Below are 18,646 nucleotides of genomic sequence, written 5' to 3'. Positions count from 1 at the left end.
TAGCAAAAAACAGATGAACAAGTCACTCTAGCTTTCCTGAAAGAAGAAACAATCCAACAGCTCACTGGCCCAGGTTGCCCAGGGAAGTTGTGAAAGCCCCATCCCTTGAAATGTTCAAGGAGAGGTAAGATGGGGCTCAGATCAACCTGGTCTAGTGGGAGGTGTCCCTGCCCATGCAGGGGAGTCAATGATCTATAAGGTCTCTTCCAATCCAAACCATCCTGTGATTCTGTGAAAAAGAGTTGTTGGAAAGCAGCCTTCAGCTAGAGCACCTCTTCTGGGCAGAGGGTTTGTTATGAAGTAGATCAGCTGCCCTATCCTACTTGCTTATATTCCATCCCCATTCGAGGTGTCCCCTTTCCTCCCAGCACCCTCCCTAAAATCTGGCTCAGCACCCAGCTGACTCACGGGGCCTTGGCAGAGCTTCTCACTGCTCCTCACCCCCACATTGCCCCTAGGCTGACCTCAAAAGTCTTGTCAGAACATGGTTGGGTTTCTCAGACTCCAGACCTCACACGTGTCCTCCCCAGATCCTGATGTTCCTGCTCCCTGCTGCAAGGAGGCACTTGTGCAAACAAGGACGGAGGATGATAAACTCTTGCTCTTGTCATCAACCTCATCCTACTGACCTACAAGAAAAAGCAATGCTGGAGGTGGCTGCAGGTGCCCATCCCAAACCCTCCCCTGATTTCCTCCTCTGTATGAGGAGCCTCCAACACCAAACTCTACCTGAGGAGAAAAGAAGCATCCAGGAAGTAAAGATTTCCCTCACCAGCCACCTCTTCCTCTTTGTCCTCAAGCCATGGTCTAGATCCTTTTTCCAGACTGATGTTTCTCAGAGCATTAACTTCGTCCAAAGAATTTAAAAATACATAAAATATATAATATACATAGAAATTAGAAAGAATTTCTTTACCCAAAGAGTGGTTGGACAGTGGAACAGGCTGCCCAGGGAGGTGGTGGAGTCACCATCCCTGGAGGAGCTTAAAAGAAATGTAGATATAGTGCTTAGTGACATGATTTAAGCACTGAATGGGTAAATTAGGTGATGGCAGGGGGGGTTAGGTTATGGTTGGACTTGATGATCTTCAAGGTCCTTTTCAACCAGGATGATTCTATGATTCTATAAAAATAAGTGGTAAAAAATCACAGTTGCTGCAACATCTTTTAGCTTGATCATGTAAGACCTGATTACTCTAAAATAGGTCAAAGAAACACAGCTCCTCCTTTGAGCATCTCTGTCACTCCAAGGGTCCCTGAAACAGCAAGTGAAGGAGAACCAGGTAATTAATTCAGGATTCAGGTTTTATTTCAGTTTTGTTTTTAAAATGCCTGTGCTGACCTTGCACATCAGCAAAACCCAGCACGACAGGAGAGTTATGCCCAGGCAGCAGGAGGAGAAACACAAGATCCAGCTGGATTTAAAACTACCCCAGCCCCCGTATTTCCAGGGGGGACAGGACACAAAGACATTTGCTGGCAGGAGAAAGCTGCAGTCAGAAGCCAGTAGGGGTAGAGGAAAAGGTCTTTTTCCCAAACATGAGACCACAGCCTGGTGGCTGCTGACACGATGCCAAGGCAGAGCTGCCAGTGACAAGATGCTGCAAGGCAGGAGGGAAGGAGCTGGTTGCCATCCACAAAAGCCTGTGTTAAACCTGCTTCTGCTGCTTCACATACCCACAGAATCTGGCCTCTCTCTTCAGTTCCTTGGCACATCAAGGCCAACTCCTCCAACTCCAGCTCCCACTTTGCCTTTTCAGCTGAAATTCTGTCATTTTTGTGAACCTCCTGGGTTAGCTCCAGCTTTCTTAGCACGGACTGTGACTCAAATCCATATTGCTCTTCCAGGCTCCAATTTAAGCACCTCTTCTTTTCCCAGGCTTCTTTCTGCTCCTCTCCAGAGACGTTGCTGCCTTGAGATGCACCAGGTTGCTGGGGCACCCCCTGAATTTCCTCAGCAATTGTGTAATTGGAGCGTTAACCTTTGCTTTTTTCTACAGCAAAAGAACGTGCTTGGCTACGTTTTACCCAGCCAGACAAGAAACAAATTTCCTTCCTTTGAACTACAGCTCATGATTCTTCCATTCTTTTGTTATCATGTTTTGTGCTTTTCACTCAGAACAATCATTCTGCTCAAATTCATCTGGCACATGATTCTAAGACAAGCAAGCATTCCCACTTCCAGTAAGAGAAACACGATGTTGACCATGAAGGACTGATTCCTGTCTTCCCAGATTTCCTATCTTCCCAGATATTTGCACTTACAGGGTTATTATCAGCCCTAATTTCCACACAACTCCCACAGACACGTGCACAAATAACACAGTGAGTGACAGAATATGATCCTGGAATGGTGTTTTTATAAATTCAGGAGACAAAACAGCAAAAAAAGATCCTTCTAACCACCCTCTATCCAACATTTCTACCAATTATCAGCAGTTTAGACCAAGATTAAATTCCAGTTATAGCTCACTAAATAATCCATGGACAAACTTAACTTCCTCCTGTAGCTCTTCCCACCACTTCCTTGCAGGAATACATTTTGGCAGCAAGTTTCTCTCCAGCTCCTGCCTAGATTGCCACTTTGTCACCATTTGCTATCCTTTAGACCAAGATTAAATTCCAGTTATAGCTCCCTAAATAATCCATGGACAAACTCCACTTTCTCCTGTAGCTCTTCCCACCACTTCCCTGCAGGAATACATTTTGGCAGCAACTTTCTCTCCAGCTCCTGCCTGGATTGCCACTTTGTCACCATTTGCTATCTCATGTCACAGTTGGCAGCTGCTTCTCCATGAACCCACCTTGGACACTGTCCCAGCTGTCGCTAGACACAGGAAGTTCCTGCAGCATCATTTATCCATCCACTTGATCCAGCTGGGCTCCCAACCCCAAAATATATCTATAGACTCTGCTACTGTTGAAATAGGAAAGCATTAAAAAGTCTTGGTGGAACGATGAAATGAAGAATCAGACTTCATCTTAACACTGAAGATGTCATCATCTAATGCCCAAATGGATTATGCAAGTCCTTAATTAGAAATGAGGTTCAAATTAATACTGTTCTTGAACTAATTTTACTGTCAGCCAAGGATGGTTGGCTTTAAGGAAGCCAGTACCCACTGCCAGGCCATTGCAGTTCCCTCTTGCACAGAACTTTGCTGCAAATGTGTCCTACTTACACCGACCTGCAGCATTTTGAGGGACAGATGGATTAGGATACTAACAGAGATCTCAGCTAAGAAGGAACAGCCTCTTCTACACCTCACCTTTCTGACTAGGCAGCATTTTTGGCACTTTCTCAAAAAAACAGGCCCCTGAAAAGAGAGGCAAGTTGGAAAGAAAATGCTGCAGCAACCCCAGTTGCTTCACATAATAACAGGGTTTTGTGTCGATGTGGTGTTTACCCCCCAAGCCTCTTCTCAAGCCCTGACCAGATGGTTGAAGTCAAGTGAGTGTCTCCATGGAAACCTCTTTTCTTAAGGAGCCTCCTTGCTGAAGAAAACAAACTCTTTTTGTTGAAGAGGGGAATGCAGTCTGGTAGGGGCATAATGCCTGCCTAGAGAAGAGCCTGTAACGACTCATCAGACAGATTTATGTCCTTTAAAAACCACATCTTATCCAATGAAGACATTTTAAGGATGGCTAAAGGTGGGTTATCACTGCTGGGACTAAACCACCAAGTTCTGCCATCCCCACCAGCCCTGCCTCTACACTCTCAGCATCACAACTTGCCTTCTTCAAGGCACACGGGGTCTGTGAACCCCTCTCACACACCAACCCTTGGCCCTGGTGAAATCCAAATCAAATTTTTAAGAAAACCTAGGGATAAAATAGGTACATCTCAATGTCCATTCTTGAAATACAAGAAGGATCTTATTGACGCCTCCTAAACAAGAAAATACTCTGTTTTAGAAAAGAAAAGATGAGTTTCAGCCTTTTCCTCCACAAAGCCCTTTGGAAGTTGTTAAATCTTTTCTGGTACAGAATTGCTTGAGATCCCTCAAAAAGGAAGCTAATTTTCTGAAAGGATACTCCAACAATTGAATATTTCATGTTCTAATAAAGAGAGACTTGAACAGGCAAATAAATAATTAAGGAATGTGATTTAAAATGGTTTCAACTCAAGCAAATCAGTTCATAGAGTCAACATTTTTTTAAAAAGCCAAGTCACCAAGTAAGTTCTCTAGCTGGAGTCGCTTTCAAGTCAGAGCAGAGTCAAGATGTTCTCAGGAAAACATGCCCCAGAGGTTAATTTTTAAGTCAGAGTTGCTACTTAAGAGCTCTCTTCAGACAGGAAGGTGCCTTAAATGGCTACACAAAAGGTAACACAGGTGCTGATGCCAAGTGATGCACAGATGAAGAGAACATGATGTACCTCAGAACTACAACCAAAAAAATCCCATTCTCCTAAGCTTAAGCTAGTTCAAAAATTTCAAGATTTTCTGAGCACATAAAACCATGATGTGCCTGTTAAACTTTAAACTAGGTCCAGGCACATTGTAGCAGTCATGGGATGGACTGTCCAGGGAAGAGTCACCATCCCTGGAGGTGGTCAAGGAAAGGCTGGATGTGGCACTCAGTGCCATGGTCTGCCTGATGTGGTGGTGTCAGGTCATGGGTTGGACTTGATGATCTCAGAGGTCTTTTTCAGCCCCAGGAATTCTGTGATCTTTTTTCTCACCCATCACAGGTGGGAGTGGGGGGAAAAGCCTGGAAGATGATAACACACACCTCCTGTCACAGCCTTGCAGCAGTGGAGAACAAAAAGCTTTTGGCAATCCCCCTCTCAAGTAGCTAACAGAAACCAGGCAGGACTGATTCCAAGTAGGAGTCAAAGAGACAGAAGCACAGCAGTGGCACAAGAGGTGGGATAAACAGTCATTCATGTTGATTCCTTTCCATTAAAGAAACCAGAAGAGCAACTTAAACAAGTACAAGTAACCTTTTCTACCTCCTCCAGAGAAATACAGCAGAAACTCTGCTCACCTGCTTCCTGGCAGACAAGGCATAATGAAGTAAAGTTCTCATCTCCCTGGGACAGGGGATGGAGTGGGAAGGGAGTTAAAGAGGAAGTTGTGGATGAGATTTCATCCTGTGCTGTCAAAAGGAATCACCAAAGCTGTAAAACCAGAGCCATGCAAGATTTTCAGCTCAGGTGTGATCTAGCTCCCAGCTTCTTTCTTCCTGCATTTGCCATCTTGAGTCTTCTGGAGGAAATATAAACCAAGTCCTTATCAAGGTAATTATTAAAGGGCAGTGGCCTTCCATTCCCCAACCTCCACCTAAGCTCCAAGCAGAAGAGCTCATCAACTGATCATATCCCTCTCCAGGCTGGCAGCTTTACTGTTTTGCCCAAGGAATTCATCCTGGGATACAAGCTTTGAGGGGAAACCCTTAATATTGCATGGAGATGAAATACATATATATATATACACACACACACACACATACAGAGGCTGCAGATTTTGGCAATGGACTTGAGACTTGAGCCTTGTGTTAAACAGCAGCCACCTTGAAGCACAAATTATACAAGCTTTGAGGGGAAACCCTTAATATTGTATGGAGATGAAATATATATATATACACACACACAGATGCTGCAGATTTTGGCAACGGACTTGAGACTTGAGCCTTGTGTTAAACAGAAGCCACCTTGAAGCACAAATGATAAGAGAAGGCACCACAGAAGCAGAAAACCTGACAAACTATCTACAGCCAGTAAAATTAGTGTCAGAGCTGTCACATATTGGTGAGTGAACAGGAAAAACACATGTGAATTAAAACCCAGGTGCAGGGAGGAAAGGGCTGAGCCAGCAGCAGGTCTCAGCAAAATGCAGGAATGATTTTCTGTGCAACCCAAGTGCTTTGGAGAGAGATGAGAGGTAACTCCAGCAGGGCTTGAAACTCACCCCATGAAAGACCAAACCTGTACAGAGAAAGCAGCTCCTCCAGTTACAACCCAGATCTTGTGTCCATTTTTTCTGTGTGTAAAGTTACTCCCTCGAGAGCCACTCGCTGTTCCAAAGGACTACAGAGAAGGCAAGAGAGATGTTGAATTACTTCACCCAATCCACCCGAGCACCCAGGAATGACACTGAACAATAATCTCATCCACCAGATGTGTCTGGTGACAAGGAAGTCTACAATCCTCCCTCAGCCCCAAGTTAAGAAACGCAGCAGTCATTTTATTAAAAATCAGTATACAGCTGAACATAAACCCAGTGTTTACAACCAATCCCTCTAGTAGTTCCAGGCTTCCTCTTGTTTTACAGACTATTGGCAACCAAAGGAATCAGTAGCATAAAGAAACCACTATCATTTCAAAAAAATTAATGTCCCCAAGACATCTCCAAGAAAGCAGCATCCACGATCAGTTTGTTTTCCATTGGATTTCAGTTTGTTTTCCATTGGACTTGCACTAAGAAACAAGAGTTTTCAACATCATTTTGCAGGCAAATGTTATCTTTTTAAGAGTAATTGCTCTGTTTGCTTTATCATACAGGGCAAGGGTCTCTACAAAGCCTCACAGCACTGATAAAATAACCCTAAAAAGAGCTCTTTGTCAATTTTTCCCATGATTTACCTTCCAGAACATCAGAAATGTTTGAGATTTGTTTAACTGGTTGAGTTGAAACTAAACAAGGAGGGAGGCCCTCAATTCACAGTTTGGCAAAAAGATGGTCCATTAATTGTGTTCTCCAAAGGCTGCAGGAAGCACACTGAGGTTTTTCTCCCTCAAAGCATCCAGCAAGAGCTGTAGGAGGGTTGTACATTCACACCCTTGCTCCCCTTTCAGTTGTTACAGCTGCTTACGTTCTGCTGCCTGAATTCCTCCTTCCTCAAGTCATCCAAAGCACACAGCAGAGCCTCAGTGGTGTGACAGCAGCTTGCCAGAAGCAGGACTCCAACCAGTAAAATAATTAATTTATTCAGATAAACATGGTCTAAGGCTCCACATATTTTTAAAAATAAACACAGGAAGCAACATGGAAACAAACTGGCTTCGCTAGGTGGTAGGTCAGGTTCAGATGTTCTCAGGAAGGTCTTCTCAACCATACAAAATACTCTTCCCATCTCACCCCCATCATGAGGATGGAAAGACAGGTCACTCTGCAATGTCCCTGTTGGGTGCCCTTCCACATTCAGAGAACAATATGTGCCACCCTTCAGGGCAGGTCAAAGTTTGAAGGATACCCCTGTGAAGAAGGAGCAGAAGGAGAGAGGGGCAGGTAATTCAGCCTCCAAAAATAACATCTAGAAGTCTTGACAGGATGGCTGTGTTGGCTCCATCACTTTAATGGTTGTTCTTGGCTGCTTCTTTAGCTGCAATGATCAGAGGAGTGAGACTAGACAGAGGTTTCGCGATTTTCAGGAACTGGTGCTGGGAAGAAGAAAAAAGAAAAAGGGTTAAACTTCTCAGAACATGCCCCAGATCTCAAGAGGTCTGTGACTCACGAGCTCCAACTATGACAATTCTGTGAAGTCTGGTGGCTGCTCAAAGCCCTGGCATCTAGACCCACACAAAGTCTAACAACCTACTCTGATCTCTGAGCAGGTGAAACCAAAAGGCCTGTTAGCACCACAAACTCCTGGACCTTGCCTGAAGTGTTGGACAGATCTGCACCCAACACAGGCTGAATTCTCCCATGTTTGCACGTGTTCAAGACCGAGGGAAATTCAGCTAACTACCCTGGAAAATGATACAGTCTTGCAAAATCTATAGTGAGATTCTATGTGGAAGGTGTGCTAAAAACCACCTGTGCAGCAGGGCTTCCTGCAGGAACCACCTCTCAGTCCCATGGAGAAGGATCTTGGGGTCCTGGTGGACAACAAGTAAGCCAAGGGACAGCAATGTGCCCTTGTGGCCAAGAGAGCCAATAGTACCTGGGGATGTATTGAGAAGAGAGTGTCCAGCAGGTCAAGGGAGGTTCTCCTCCCACTCTACTCTGTCCAGTGGTCTTAGTAAGACCTGGAACATTGTGTCCAGTTCTGGGCTCCCCAGGTCAAGAGGAATAGGGATATGTTGGAAAGAGTCCAATGGAGGCTACAAGGGTGATGAAGGGACTGGAACATCTGTCTGATGAGGAAAGGCTGAGAGACCTGGGGCTGTTTAGTCTGGAAAAGAGACTAAGAGGGGACCTTATTAATGTCTATGAATATCTGAGGGGTGGGTGTCAAGAAGGGGCCAGTCTCTTTTCAGTGGTGCCTGTGACAGGACAAGGGAAAATGGCACCAAGTGACAACACAGGAAGTTCCATCTCAACATGAGGAGAAACTTCATTCCTGTGAGGGTGACAGAGCCCTGGGACAGGCTGCCCAGAGAGGCTGTGGAGTCTCCTTCTCTGGAGACTTTCAAGACCCATCTGGACACGTTCCTGTGTGATCTGCCCTGGGTCTTCCTGCTGTAACAGCTGGAATTTAGCAGAGCAGCACAGAGCTTGCAAGACAGAACCATTTGGCCAGTCTCCTACCAAAGGTGCTCTGTTAAGTAAAACAATATTAAACCAGCTCTCAGATGAAAGTGAAGGCATGAAGGGCAAGTCTACAAGCTGTTCTGAAAACAAAAAGCAACTGTTTCCCACAGGACTTCTGAGCATCAGAAGGGATCAATCAGCCAAGGCAACACTACTTAAGACATGGTGGAAAAAATAATAATCGGAGACTAAAAGGAAGTTAAAAACAAGCACAAATGTTACAGACAAAATGTTCTCCTGGTCTGAGGAACAGAACTTTACTGCTCTTTGATATTTTGGGGCTGAGGTGTCCAGAAGAAAAAGTGATCTTTCAACTACTGCCCTTTTGCCAGTGATTAATGCTTCATTACAGCCTGAGAAGGCAGCAACACATCCAAACCTGAATCTGCTGGATAAATTGGTGGAAAGAAAGTAAAACATAAAAGGGAACTGTCTCACAGCTGAGGCCTGAGTGCTTCTGATCACAGATTTTTTTTAAAAAGAGCTGCATTTTCTCCCTCCATGGCAAGTTTGACAGAAGGAACACAAACCACTTATCTCATCCAGGTTGGTTAAAAGCCTGGCAGATTGGTCCTCCCCTTTCACCAAGAGTTCAGATTAAGACACTAGGTTTTCAGTGAAATAAGTGATGAGACACTGGACCAGGTTGCTCAGAGTAGTTCCATCTTTGTAAGTCTTCAAGGTCAGGTTGGACAGGGCTTTGAGCAACCTGATCTAGTGAAAGATGTCTCTGCTGATGGTAGGAGGGGTTCTAGAGGATCTTGAATGGTCCTTTCCAACACAAACCAGTCTATCATTGGGGTATCTCGCAAATTTTGCTCCATCACCTCTGTAAGGAACAGTATCTGGCAAAATGTGGTAGCACCAAACTACTTTGGTTCATGTAAGCCCTGCACCTTCCAAAGAACTCCCAATCTTCCTTTGTGTCTCCTCCAACAGAAAGGAAAAAAACTGGATAGCTGGAAGCCCTCCTACTGTCCAAACTGGCACAAGCCTGGCCAGACCATGAGGACACACACACAGATGTCATGGCCAGCTGTGTGAAGAAGCCACAGGAATGAAGAAGCTCAGCATTTGGCAGCCCTGGGGCACAGCTCCTATTGGAGGTTTGTTACAGAACACACTGCACAGCTGCTGCTTGTAGCAAGGACAGCAGAAAAAAAAAGGAGTAGTTTGCTAACACTTTCTTACAGATTCAGGTTTTGGGGTTGGTTTGGCTTTTCCTGGCCAGGTTACCTTAGCTGAGCTTGTGCCATCAGCTGATGCAGCATTTAAGACCCCCAAACAAGATCTCACCCTATGCCTGGCCTCCCTCAGGATGGCTCTGGTTCCCTGCTCCCCATCACCCACCTGCAGCAGCTCCTTTGCAGAACCTCTCTTCTCCACATCCATTTCCAGGCAGCGATTTAAGAAGTCCCGGAATATGGTCGAAAGCTTCTCTGGGTTCTGCAGTTCTGGTGTCCCGTTAGTAGCAATGAGATACAGGGCCTAAAGCAAAAACAAGCACCAAAGAAACAGGATGTTATGAAGGTTTAGATTCCAGCTCTGGATTAACGGAAACACCCACTTCTCCTCTCCCTCCCCCCTGGTCAATGGGGAGGAAAAGAAATCCCACCTTATCAGGGTGACTAATCAATGCCTAAGGTTCAGCAAACAGAGCAGCTGCCAGCCTTATTTTCATGTGGATGGGATCCAATCCTTTCTTGTTCTACTCTCATAATCTGGGTTTGGATCCTGCAGCCCTCTCAAGGGATTAGGAGGACAAAAACAACATTCCAGACCATGTTTACATAGGGAAGTTAACTGGCATGACTACCAGGGCTGGAGTCCTGCAATAACTGTATCCTCATGGGAAGGAACCCCTGAATAAATAGAAGAGTTTGTTCTGTCAGTTCTTTGCCTGAGCGCACAAGGCCTAAGAAGTCAATATGAGGAAGATGCAGTTACCTCCTCACAAAAGATGCCCATCAGACCCTCAAGCAGCTTTTAACATCCTGCAGAAACAAGCAGGTTTGCTATTGCCTGGGGATGAAACATTCCCATACACACTCCCTCCAGGAATCAAGGGCTCAGAATTCATCCACTTGGGGATTTCATGCAAGAAACTTCCCTAGATGGATTTCCAAAGGCAACTAAAATCTTCAGAGACTTGCTACTATGCAGGCCCTTCAAGCATGTCCCTCAGCACATCCCATGGGAGCAGCCTGACAGTCTAGGAACTGGCACAAGTTGAGTTACTGAGGCCAAAGCACTGTTACTTAATTACTCTCACTTAACACCCACTCTCTTTTCACTCTTCTTTGCCGCTGCTTTTCTCTCCCAAAATTCACTCCCAGTGCAAGAGATGGAGACAAAAGTTCAACAGAACCTTTTCTAGATCCTCTCATTCTGTGTGGCTGAGGGAGAAGCCATAATCCTGGCTTCTATTGAGAGCAGTCACATCCCTACAAACTGACAGCACTTCCCCTTTCATTAGAAACTAAGCAAGGGAAAGCCATTGGGAGGCTTAAATCCTGCCTAAAGACTTAATAAGTTTGTGGCTTTCTTTGGAGCATGCAGGGAGGAACAATCCACCAATAGGAAAAAGCTCTATTTATGGAATAGTAACGAGTCATATTTTAAAACTTAGGAACTTTTCCCCACTCACAGGGCACAAGGATTTGAGAAGTCAGGTATTTCGGTGCCATCAGGTGCCCTTTCTGCTTCTATCAGGAAGTGGGAAATTATGAGTGTGCACAATCTAACTCATCAGAGCTGACCAGAGGGTCTGCAACAGGAGGAACCCACACTGCTACCTGAAGCCAACTATGGATTTTAACTAATCATGGAATCATGGTGATTGGTTAGAAGGGACTTTAAAGGTCATCAGGTTCCAACCTCCCTGCCATAAGCAGGGACACCTCCCACCAGCCCAGGCTGCACAAGCCCCATCCAACCTGCCCTTCAACACCTCCAGGGAGGGGGCAGCCACAGCCTCCCTGGGCAACCTGTTCCAGTGCCTTCCTGCCTTCACGGTGAAGAATTTCTTCCTGATATCTGACCTCAATCTCCCCTTTTTGAGTTTAAAACCATCACCCCTTGTCCTATCACTGCCCTATCTGATGAAAAGCCCCTCCCCAGCTTTCCTGGAGCCCCTTCAGGTACTGGAAGGTGCTCTAAGGTCTCCCTGGAGCCTTCTCTTCTCCAGGCTGAACACCCCAACTCTCTCAGCCTGTCTTTTTAGCAGAGCTGCTCCAGCCCTTGGATCATCTTTGTGGCCCTAAAAACTAACCAAACCCATCTCCTGACGACACCCAAGGAGTCACCCAGGGCTGCACCTGCCGAAACCACACCGGAGGATTCACCCTCCTCCTTCAGAGCCTGGTTTCACCAATAGGCTCAGCGAAGACCTGAGGTTGCAAAAGACACTCTCTTACTCTCAGGGGGTTCTCATTGAGGTAGGGGGGCTCTCCCTCGATCATCTCGATAGCCATTATCCCCAGAGACCAGATGTCCACTTTGGGCCCGTACGCCTTCCGCGTCACCACTTCTGGCGCCATCCAGTACGGGGTCCCCACCATGGTGCTGCGTTTGCTCTGCTCAGGAGTGATCTGGGCACAGAAGCCGAAGTCAGCTGGAAAATTCAAGGAGAGGGAGAGAAAGAGCCATCAAAAAAAAAAACAATCAGCCAGCTTCTCCAAACCCAACACCTGCTGGTGCCAGAGCTGCAGCACGTGTTCCCCGCCTGCGCTGCCCGGCGCGTGGCTCCTGCAGCTGTGAAAGGAGGGGTGGTTTTGTGGCTAACACAGAAGACTGTGCTGAGAATTATCTAAATTTGACTCGTGGAGGCCACCAAGCTCACAGAGTAAGTATCTAAATTTGACTCCTGGAGGCCACCAGGCTCACAGAGCTGCTGCCTTGTCTAGGTGGACAACAGGGGTCAGCGAGACACTTGGCTGTGCTTGCAGAGTTGTGCAGCTGTAACACACTGGGTAATGAACTGTCTAAAGGTTGTTCCTGGGTATGTGAGAGCAGAAATGAATGCACAGTCTGATCTAGATACACTCCCCCAGCCCACCTACTGCATTGTTTGGTGATATTTATAGTCCCAGGGATATTACCTCCCCAGTAGATATTTCATCCCTCACACAGGATTCTCTTTACAGAGCAAACAGGGTTCAGAATAAATGTAAAGTGCCTACACTACTACCTACCAGTTATTTTAATATTTGAATAATAAGAAAGGTGGAGAGCCTTCACTCCATGATTGCTGGGTCCTGTGTCTTATCTGCATTTGAATTGCCAAAAGAAAACTAATTCTGTCCTTGTGGGGCCAGCAGAATCAGCACAGCAAGATGCACTGCCCATCCTGACCCCCTGTGGCACCACAGGTCTAATTTTAGGCAAAGTGATGACAATTCAGCTAATCCCTACCTGAGTTTTTCATCAAGGGTAACAACCAGGAAAGGTACATATGGTTCATGAACAGAGCAAATTTCCAGCAGAGCCAATAAGATGCTCAGGTCCAAAAGGTTACTGCATCCTTATCCACAGGGACTTGTTTAGTCCAGTACCTGCATCCTGTGCTCAAAGAAGTCATTCCATAAGAACACTTTGGCCCTGATCAGCTATTCACTGCTAGCACTCCAGAGATCTGACTGCACCAAAGAACAGCTTTAGCCTAAAAAGCAATTATGTGCAAAGAAAAAAAAAAAAAATCCCACCTTCTTACTCAGCATATCTGCACTGTGTGAATTTTGAGTCATTCATATCTGCTGTCACTGTGGACAAAAATAGACTTATTTATGCCTGTTGGGTGCTTGCCAATAGAACTGAGAGGAGGAGAAAGGGAGCACAATTCTGCTACAGCTAAAGGTGGAAGATAATAATTCACTGGTTCCCAGACTTTTCTCTCCATGGGCAACAACAGCCACCTTAGCACTGGAGGGGCAGAACAGTCTCATGGTCTTACTGGTGATAACACAAGGAGGACACAACATTTAGAGTCCAGACTGGATTGGTGGTGTGAGATTAAATGTCCTCTAGTTACACAGTTTTCAGTTCTCCCCCTGCTCTCCCTGCCCCCCAATACCTGCAGTATTTTCCAGACTGAAGAGGTTGCTCACAAAGAAAGACTTCTGGCCCTACAGCTTCAAACCCAACTTTTTGGACTGGAGTAGCATTAAAATGCTGTTCTTTTAGTCCACAAAAAAAAAAAAAAGATGACCCAAAGTTAAATAAACGACTTCTGGCCCTACAGCTTCAAACCCAACTTTCTGGACTGGAGTAGCATTAAAATGCTGTTATTTTAGTCCACAAAAAAAGATGGCCCAAAGTTAAATAAACCTCAAAGCTCACTTAGAGCCTGGCATCAGTTCACAAGGATTCAGGCTCACCAACTTCCACTAAAACCAATGCTACAAAGATACCTACAGGAAGCTCACTTAGAGCCTGGCATCAGTTCACAAAGATACCTACAGAAGCATTTCTACAGCCTCTTCATCAACACAGCATCAAGCACCTCAAACACTCATCTCCCTGATAGGCCTGATGCAGAGCAGATAACAGGCCTGGGTTGAGAACTCAGGTTATCACCAGCAATGTCCCCCACATACTTAATTTGACAGAGCCATCCATTCCCAGCAGGATGTTGTCACTCTTGATGTCTCTGTGAATAACTTGGTTTGAATGGAGGAATTCCAGAGCTTGAAGACACTGAAAAAATACAAATCAAAAAAAGGAGATATTCTTTACTGTGCATGAAATTATTAAGCAGTCCCAATTAGCCAACTAATGGACTCCTAAAAATATGCATTTTGAGTAGCAAGGGCTTGGTGTCTTTTCACAGTAGATGTTTTTTCACAGAATCACAGAATGGTTTGGGTTGGAAGGGACATTAAAGATCACCCAGTTCCAACCCCCTGCATGGGCAGGGACACCTCCCACTAGACCAGGTTGCTTAAGGCCCCATCCAACCTGGTCTTGAAGACCTCCCACAACCTCCCTGAGCAACCTGTTCCAGGGTCTCACCACCCTCACAGGAAAGAACTTTTTCCTAATGTCCAACCTGAATCTCCCCTCTCTAACCTTCAAACCCCTGCCCCTTGTCCTCTCACTACACGCCCGTGTACAAAGCCCTGCCCCAGCTTTCTTCAGATACTCAGATATCACCTGTTCAGTATGTGCAGGGCTACAGAGAGATACCCCACTGGAATCAGCAGGTCCTAGGAGGACAAGTTAGTCCCAAAAAGACCTGGAGAACAGGTATAACCAAGGGGATTCCAACCCCATTCTGCACTCCAGTCCCCCTTCTAGCATGAAACACATTAGGACTGCATGTTGCAACCTCCCAGATGAAATCTGTCCTCTGAAAGAATGGACTGTTGCATTACAGAAGTTGGAGACAGATATTCCTGTGGAGCCAGCGACAGGCTGTGGAAAACTGATGTCCCCTTCCCAATCACAGCCCCCCCCTGGGTGTGAGTGCTGCTTTACCTCTCGACACACGGCTGCGATTTGTCCCTCGTCCATGCAGGTCTCTGTCACAACATCTGTCAGGGAACCTCCTGCCAAGTACTCCATCACCACCCAGAGCTCTTCTCCCACGAGGTAACTGAAAAGCCAAAACCCAGGTTTTTAAATCAGCAAGTATGAGCATGCCAATGCTTGCAGAGCCAGAATGCACCAGGTTTCACAGCTGTCTTAGGAGTGCAGAGGAACCATGAGGCTGGAGGAGCATATTTAACAGCACTGGGGCACCAGGTACCTTCTGTACATGGGGGATCTGATCACAGCCTGAGGGAGCAGAGAGCAGAAAGTCAAGGAGAGAGGTAATGGGAGAGCAAACTACAAGTTCCCTGGCCATAAAAGCAAGGGACAGTGCTGGGTGACACAACGGGCTGCTGCCTGTGAGTAACTGAGAAAGAACACCTGGGGTTTTTTTAAGCACCATGCACTTGAAAATCACTCCAGTCCTTTTTATGCTACTAAACCAGTTTGGGATTTTGTCTGAAAAATTCAGGACCATTCATAAGGGCAAATGAGGACATCTTGCTGGATACAACAGCCATTTTAAAGAAAATAAGAAGTCAAAAAGGCTGGTAGGAAGATGAGGAGGAGACAGATGAAGGGAGGGTGACTTTTCTCAGCCATTTGGGATATTCTTCTCTGCTGGGAGTGTGTGTGTTCATGTCTAAAAAAAAGAAGACCTGGGATGAAGACTAAACTCATTTAAAAAAAATAAAGAAATAAAAAGAAATAAAAAGACAAATCCAGACCACCAACTACTTCTGCTTTTCTGGGCCCATTTGGAAGAACATCAACACAATCTTCTATGACAGATACATCAGGATGACACATTCCTGAAGGAAGGAAGGAAGGAATCACCAGCTTGAAAACTCACCTTCTGAGTCCATCCTCCCATTTTTAAAGTGAGTGGACACGAGTTAAGAGAGAAAGGACACAGAATCTAATAATAAAAAGCTTCTGCTGACATTAGAGTTCATCAAGAAGACATTTGCTTTGCTCTGAAACACTTCCCTACTGAAGAGTGAAGAGCAAATTTGCAGAGAGCCAAAAGCAAAAAGCTGGAAAGGTTCTAGGGAACAATTAGCTAGAAAGCAACAGTGAAGGAGAAAAAAGTTATCAAGCCCAACTTGGCATGGGAAGCAGACAGAGATGAGTAAAACATCACAGGAGTGGGCAGGAGGTACAGTGTGACCCTGAAAGGACACCCTGACAACACCTGAGCTGATGGAAAAACTCCCCCAAAGTAAGAAATGTCATCTGAGCTGTGTGACAGAAACATTACAGTCATGTAGAGCTTTTAATGTGAGAGACAAAGATGGTATCTTGGTTTGGTGATGCTGAAGACTAGGCAGGCAGGGTCTGGATAAGCCCAAGGATAAGGGGCTGTGCTCCCCGACAAAGATGGTATCTTGGTTTGGTGATGCTGAGGACTATGCAGGCAGGGTCTGGATGCAAAGCCCAAGGATAAGGGGCTGTGCTCCCCAGGCAGACAGATCTCCTGTTCCACTACAGAAGAGAAGCTGATCCCCTGGCAGCACAGACTGCAGCAAAAGCAGTATCACCCACACAGCAGCCCCTCAAAGTGAGAGAGGAGCAGTGGGATTGCTTCCAGAAGCACTCCTGCCAACTCTGTGGGTCATCTACCTTCTAACAGACTCTGAAAACCCCTCCATCCATACCCTTCCTTCCTGTCCCTATGCTGTTCCTGCTTCTTCACCATTCCTGCCAAGCCAGGCTCTCTACAGTTCTTCTCAGCACCCTCTGAACAAATCAGTGTCACACTGGGCATCACAATGTTCCCTTCACTGCCACCAGCACTCTCTGCAGCCCAAATCCACTTGACTGCAAGGATGAGGGCAGGATGGGCTTCACCACTCCAGCTTGACAATCTCAGGTTGCACGTACTGGGAACAAGCTGGTATTTCTCCACAGCCAGAAAGGATGGAGTGAGCCAAGAACCACACTGTGAACCAAAGCTGTGCCATGAGCAGCCCAAGGCTTGTGCCAAGACCCAGGCACCTGAAAAACTGACAGATCTGACCTAACATGCAGGGAGATGGAATTAATGGTGGTTTCCCACCTGCTGCCACCCAGCAAATGTCATTTCAGAAGACTGAGTGTTGATGTCTCAGGGATCTTTTAACTCTCTTGCTGCAGGAGAGGCCAGTTTTAGGCACTGAGCTGCCTGACTCAAAATCACTCTCTCAGGAGTTCTGGAGACACCACCAGAAAGTCACACACCTGCCTGTTGCTCTCCATGTGATGCCAGGCATAGCATGGTGTTACACCTTGTCACCCACAGTCACCTTCCAAAACAAGGTTGGAAGTGAAAACAAGCTGACAGAAGTCTTGGAGGAAGAAGGAATCATAGAATATTAGGGGTTGGAAAGGACCTCTAGAGATCATCTAGCCCAGCCCTAGGACCACCTAGGGCAGGCCACACAGGAGGTGATCCACAGCTTTCTCTTCAGCCACCAGTAAGAGCAGGTGATGCCTGCTCTTGGCAGGTCTATCTCAGCTTCCACTTCAGGAAGGTGCCCACCAAGCCATTCCTGTCACAAACACACAGCAGTCAGTCAGAGTCCTTTTTTTCTTGATAACCTTTATGAAATGTGTTTTTCCCCAGATTCCTGCACCAGTAACGTGCCTCCAACGTGCCAACATCATGTTAACCTGGCAAGAAATCAGTGTTTCCCTTCAGGACTGTCACACACCTTCAGCTTTGCTCACTGACCTTCCAACCCCAGTTGAGTTTGGAGTTGGAGTGATGGAAACCGTGGCCACACCCCTTAAAGGGAGGATTTGTGGGGTTTATGATGTTAAGGAGAGTTCTTCAGAAAGAAAGAAACCAAAGGGCAGGAGTTTGGCTTTGCCTAACACTGAGCACCTGCTGCCTCTGTCTGAGTTTACAAGTAGGGATCTGAAGGCCTCTCTCACACAGTAGAAAGAAACTGGCACCTCCAGAAGGTAACTCAGCACAAGTGGCTGCTTGTCTGCACAGCAAAAATAGTGTCACTGTCATCAGAGCTGGATGCTTCTACATTCAGCTGAATTAGGCCATGTTCCCTACCTTAAATGTCCCAGCAACACCAGCCACTTGTACTGCAGCACCAAAGCTGTCTGAGGTATAAATGCACTATTTGCACAGTGATGTTTGGGGGGACAGTAAAGCAGCCAGACCTCTTAGCCACAAGCAAGTAGGCCATGCTGGTAAGAGAGAATAAAGCACGGGACACCCTTGCATAAGGGCAGGAGCTGAGGCAAAGAGAAGCAAGAGAACTGGTTTATACCAATGACTATCTGGCAGCTCCCATTAGGGACTCTGAAGGGGAGACACTGTCAAAAACTGGACCATAAAAAAGAAATCAGGTCCCACAGTGGCAAGAGCATCCTTCTTCATACTTCCATCAGTGACAGCAGTGGGCAGAAGCCAGCAGGCAGTGCTCAAATATCAGCTTCATTCAGTGCTCAGGAAGCAAAGAGGCACATCAGGCCAGGTAGGAGGGACAACAGCAACAGGGGAGCAAAACTTGATTCTTGTAGGCACAAGAATCCCCACGCTGATCCTGATAGCTGCTCTGTCTACTTGCAGCACAAAACAAGAGCTAATCTGTCTGAAAAAGACTAGTGAGAGAAAGTGGAGGACAAAGGCAGAAGCTTTT

General features: G+C 46.2%; 1 protein-coding gene across 1 annotated transcript in view; it reads right to left on the bottom strand.

The window, feature by feature from the left end:
- Positions 1-7,297: 7,297 nt before the first annotated feature.
- The window catches only part of PAK1 (p21 protein (Cdc42/Rac)-activated kinase 1), a 32,612-nt gene continuing 21,263 nt past the window's right edge, over positions 7,298-18,646 (bottom strand). Inside the window, exons 10-14 of the mRNA XM_010001057.1 lie at positions 14,952-15,069; positions 14,072-14,171; positions 11,894-12,090; positions 9,828-9,965; positions 7,298-7,384 (exon numbers count right to left, since the gene is read on the bottom strand). Of these exons, the coding sequence (XP_009999359.1) occupies positions 7,298-7,384; positions 9,828-9,965; positions 11,894-12,090; positions 14,072-14,171; positions 14,952-15,069 (640 nt within the window). The remainder of the gene's footprint in view (positions 7,385-9,827; positions 9,966-11,893; positions 12,091-14,071; positions 14,172-14,951; positions 15,070-18,646) is intronic.

The sequence above is a fragment of the Chaetura pelagica genome, unplaced genomic scaffold, assembly GCF_000747805.2.
Source record: "Chaetura pelagica isolate M959 unplaced genomic scaffold, ChaPel_1.0 scaffold56, whole genome shotgun sequence".
Classification (NCBI taxonomy): domain Eukaryota; kingdom Metazoa; phylum Chordata; class Aves; order Apodiformes; family Apodidae; genus Chaetura; species Chaetura pelagica.
The sequence above is the reverse complement of the archived record's forward strand: the minus strand, read 5'-3'. Positions and strand labels throughout refer to the sequence as shown.